The sequence below is a fragment of the Arachis ipaensis genome, chromosome B10 (assembly GCF_000816755.2).
Source record: "Arachis ipaensis cultivar K30076 chromosome B10, Araip1.1, whole genome shotgun sequence".
NCBI classification, from domain to species: domain Eukaryota; kingdom Viridiplantae; phylum Streptophyta; class Magnoliopsida; order Fabales; family Fabaceae; genus Arachis; species Arachis ipaensis.
In genome coordinates, this window is record NC_029794.2 from 33,396,698 (window position 1) to 33,400,561 (window position 3,864).

General features: G+C 35.2%; 1 protein-coding gene across 1 annotated transcript in view; it reads left to right on the forward strand.

Annotated features, from left to right (window-relative positions):
• The window catches only part of LOC107620505 (nuclear pore complex protein NUP88), a gene marked incomplete at its 5' end in the record, with an annotated part of 5,546 nt that overhangs the window by 885 nt on the left and 797 nt on the right, over nucleotides 1–3,864 (forward strand). Inside the window, 6 exons of the mRNA XM_016322655.2 lie at nucleotides 22–144; nucleotides 1,276–1,420; nucleotides 1,936–1,997; nucleotides 2,221–2,437; nucleotides 2,572–3,480; nucleotides 3,698–3,855. Of these exons, the coding sequence (XP_016178141.1) occupies nucleotides 22–144; nucleotides 1,276–1,420; nucleotides 1,936–1,997; nucleotides 2,221–2,437; nucleotides 2,572–3,480; nucleotides 3,698–3,855 (1,614 nt within the window). The remainder of the gene's footprint in view (nucleotides 1–21; nucleotides 145–1,275; nucleotides 1,421–1,935; nucleotides 1,998–2,220; nucleotides 2,438–2,571; nucleotides 3,481–3,697; nucleotides 3,856–3,864) is intronic.

Consider the following 3,864-nt stretch of genomic DNA (forward strand, 5'->3'; position numbering starts at 1 on the left):
TTATGGGATATGTTACTGCAGGACTATTGCAGTTGGTCCAGAAACTTATTCCAGCGGCAGCAACGATATTCGTGTATTACAAGCGATATGGCACCCTTACAGTGATACTCATTTGGGAATCCTTTCTTCTGATTCAGTTTTCCGGTAAGTTTTGTTTGTCTTCTTCTCTTCACACACACACATGGTCTTTCTAGGTTATTGATACATATATTGGTGTAGGACATTGTTTGCTATGTGCTAGGGTGTGAAGCGTTGACTGTTCGATGGGTTGTCTTGATTTTTTTTTTTGATAGGAAGATACTGAGATAGTATTGGAAGTAAGGGATGTTATGTTGTGCTGATATTTAAAGTGAAATCCCACAACAGCAACAAAATCTTGTCCATTAGGTGGGAATGGCTACATATATAAAACGACACCATTGTAGCCTGTAAGCCTGTCATGTATCATGTTTGAAAACTTAGTCCATTTTTGCGTAAATCTCTTCTAATTGGCTCATTCAGAGTCTTCTTAGGTTTCTCTTTACCCATAGCCACATTGCTATCTCCAATATGGTCTATCTTATTGACCAGATGCTCTTTTGGTTTTCTCCAAATATGTCAAAATAACCTAAAATGAGATATTCACCATACTTTTAACGATAGCCTGTCATGCTATGTTTGTTTTCATGTTCACCTTTTTCTATCCAACACTATGTCCCATGTGGCATAGTTGGTCTAGTGGCCGTGTAATAAAATTTACCCTTATGATTTAAAGGTACTTTTTTTTTGTTGCATATAATTAAACTGTTATGGTATCATATTGTTGTATTTATAATGACCAAACTTCAGAAATAATATGCTGATATTTGATATTTTAATGTATTTAATTTCTCCCCTCCATGAAGAGATTTGCATCCAAGCAATAATTTTTTTTTTTATTTTGTATTTCTTGGCTGCTAATGATTCTGTTGCCTTTACGTTACTCGGTATTCAAATGTATCATATCATTTCTAACTTTCCTCTCTTCTATTTTTTTTCCTTTTTGCTTTTCCCCCCACATCCATCCATGAAGTATGACATAACAACAAATCTTCATATAGATGCTTTTCAATTGGTATATATGAATATATCTATTATTTATTAAAAAAATATTCTTAATGCAGTCATTTTCTTGTCACGTTTCCCTTTAATTGTAAATTATTCTTTTTAGGGCTTTCAAATTCTTTATTGAAGAATAATTTTAACTGAGACCTTTTGTTCTCACAGTTCTCTCTACTTGTAAACTTTTGTCTTTAGGCTTTTCAATCTGGCTATAGATCCTTTGCTGCCAGAGCAAGAATATTATCTGCAACCTGTGGAGCCTGGTAGATCAAGGAATGCCTCATCAGTGTGCCCAGTAGATTTTTCTTTTGGGGGTGACCATTTATGGGACAGGTTCAGTGTAAGTTCTGCTGATATTTAAATTTTCAAAATAATCTTGTATCATATTTTAAACTTCAATATCCATGCAGCAAGGTGTGTGATTTATTTTAGTTTTATGATTTGTTATTCATGGTTATTTAATTTTCCTAGAGATTATTGCCTTGTGTTGGTGATCATTTGGGTGCCATATTAAGAAAGTTAATTTTCTTGTATAAAATTGTTTAGTCTTGGTAATTGTTTTATACTGCACTTACATAGTTACAATATGGTTGCTCGGCCTTAAGTTTTGTTATACGTGCTTGCAAGTACACAATTATATGTAGATTTTTAACTTTGATGATTACTTAATACGTGGATACTTACTTATAGGTATGCTTGTAATACATTTTATTATTTAATGACTTCGTTTCTCACTAGTTGTATTTACTCAATTTCTTTAATTATATTATACTATATTCTGTTAATGATTTTTTCTTTCTTCAATTTATAGTAATTTTTTGTTTTGTTTTTGTTTTGTTTTGTGCTGTTGAACAGGTTTTTATTTTATTCAGTGATGGAGCTATCTTTGTCCTTTGCCCTGTTGTTCCATTTGGAAGGTATTTTACTGCTCATGATTATTTGTCTGTGTTTTCTTTATTTGCTCTGCAAATATTAACTATATGTCCTGGATCATTTAACAAAGTATTCTGCCTCGATGTATTATCCATTTGTAATTCTCATCAAGTCTACATTAGGTGTATTTATTTTCTTGAAATTGTTTATATGCTACTCATTGATGTTACTACTACATAAATGATTGTTTTCTCTGTTTATCAACAGCCACTTCAAATGTGAGTCCTTATTAGAAATATACAATGATGCACATACATTTGGCCTGAAATCAGCCAACTCTTTAGCGGCTAGTAATTCAAAATTGGCAATCTCCTGGTTAGAAGCAACCGTTCCTGAATTGCTGAACCAAGAGACAGAAGGAGACAACCATTCTTTGCTGAGAGCTAATGCTTATGCTATATTTGATGCATCACTTGTCTTGCAGGTAAACATATATTCTACGATACAACATTAAAGGTTTTATTATCAATAAATAGTAAATTGCCTTTGACACTATGGTCCATCAGTTTTGGTCTTTAAACGATATGACTAGCCTTTTCTGTATTTTTGATTTTCTAGGGACCTCTGAGAAGAGTAGGTCAGGGTCGAAATGAAGATTCATTTGGTCGTAGTATTGAATGTGAAGGTCGTGCAGTTAGTTTTCTATACAATTTAGTCAGCAAAGACTCTATTTTAGTTACCTCCTGGAGTGGTGGACAATTACAGATAGATGCTCTAGCTGATGAGGTCCAACCTCTCTGGACTGTTGGTAGTCCACCTCGTCTCCGTGTCGATTCCCATGACCAAATTCTTGGCCTTGCTATGATTTGTGAAGCAACTGCCATTGACTGTCTTGATAGACTTGATCACAATGCCTGGTTGGGCAATCCACCCCCTTTGCTGAGGCTGGCTATTGTAGATTTGGCACTGCCACGTAGAGCAGAAAGTGGTTACAGTATTTCTTTGTTCAGTGATACTCTTATGCCAGAAAGAATATATTCCCTTCATGATGGAGGGATTGATTCAATAGTATTGCATTTTCTTCCATTCACGAGTCAATCAAATGGGAAGGATGATACAATGAGAACGCCTTCTGTGCATCCTGTTCTTAATACATGCCAGAGTGGTTGTACGTCAGAGCCTTCACTCTGTGGTTTCCTATCATTGTCCGATTCATTTGGATATTCGTGGATAGTGGCTGTCACTCTTTCTCAAGAATGTGTTGTCCTAGAGATGAAAACTTGGAACCTCTTGCTTCCAATAAGCATTGATGCAGAGAAGCCGTCAATTCAAGTGGAAGGAGAATCAAAAGAGAGAGACAAACTAACTATAATTAGCAAAGAACTACTTGGTGGGCCCAAGGAGGTACTTGTTCCTCAGGCAGCTCCATCTTTGCGTTCTGTTGCAGCTGATTCAATTGAAGGCAGATCTACATTACATCAGTATTTCAAGCTGTTTCATGAAACTTATGTGGAGTATGCACATAAGGTAGAACTACCAATTTTTCCCAATATGATCTTGCATGTTTACCTTTGTTTCATGAATACCTTGTATTTACCTTATTTGATTAGACTGGGCCCATTAAGTTGCTGTCATAGGCCTAGAGTTTGTAATATATTTACAGAAGGTTGATTGTAGTTTACATAATTAACTATATGGAGTTCAATCTTAAATACAGCTATGCTTTCGTTTTCTGTCCTAGTAGGTGTATCTGGAGCTCAAACATCATGCACCTCAGTTGAAGAAAATCATTAATGATCAACAGTCTCGTTTGGGTGATGCACAGCAGAAACTCATAAAAGTTGAGGAGAAAGAGTCTATGTTACAGAAAAGGATAGAACGTGTAACACAGATGCACAATTCCTAATTCCT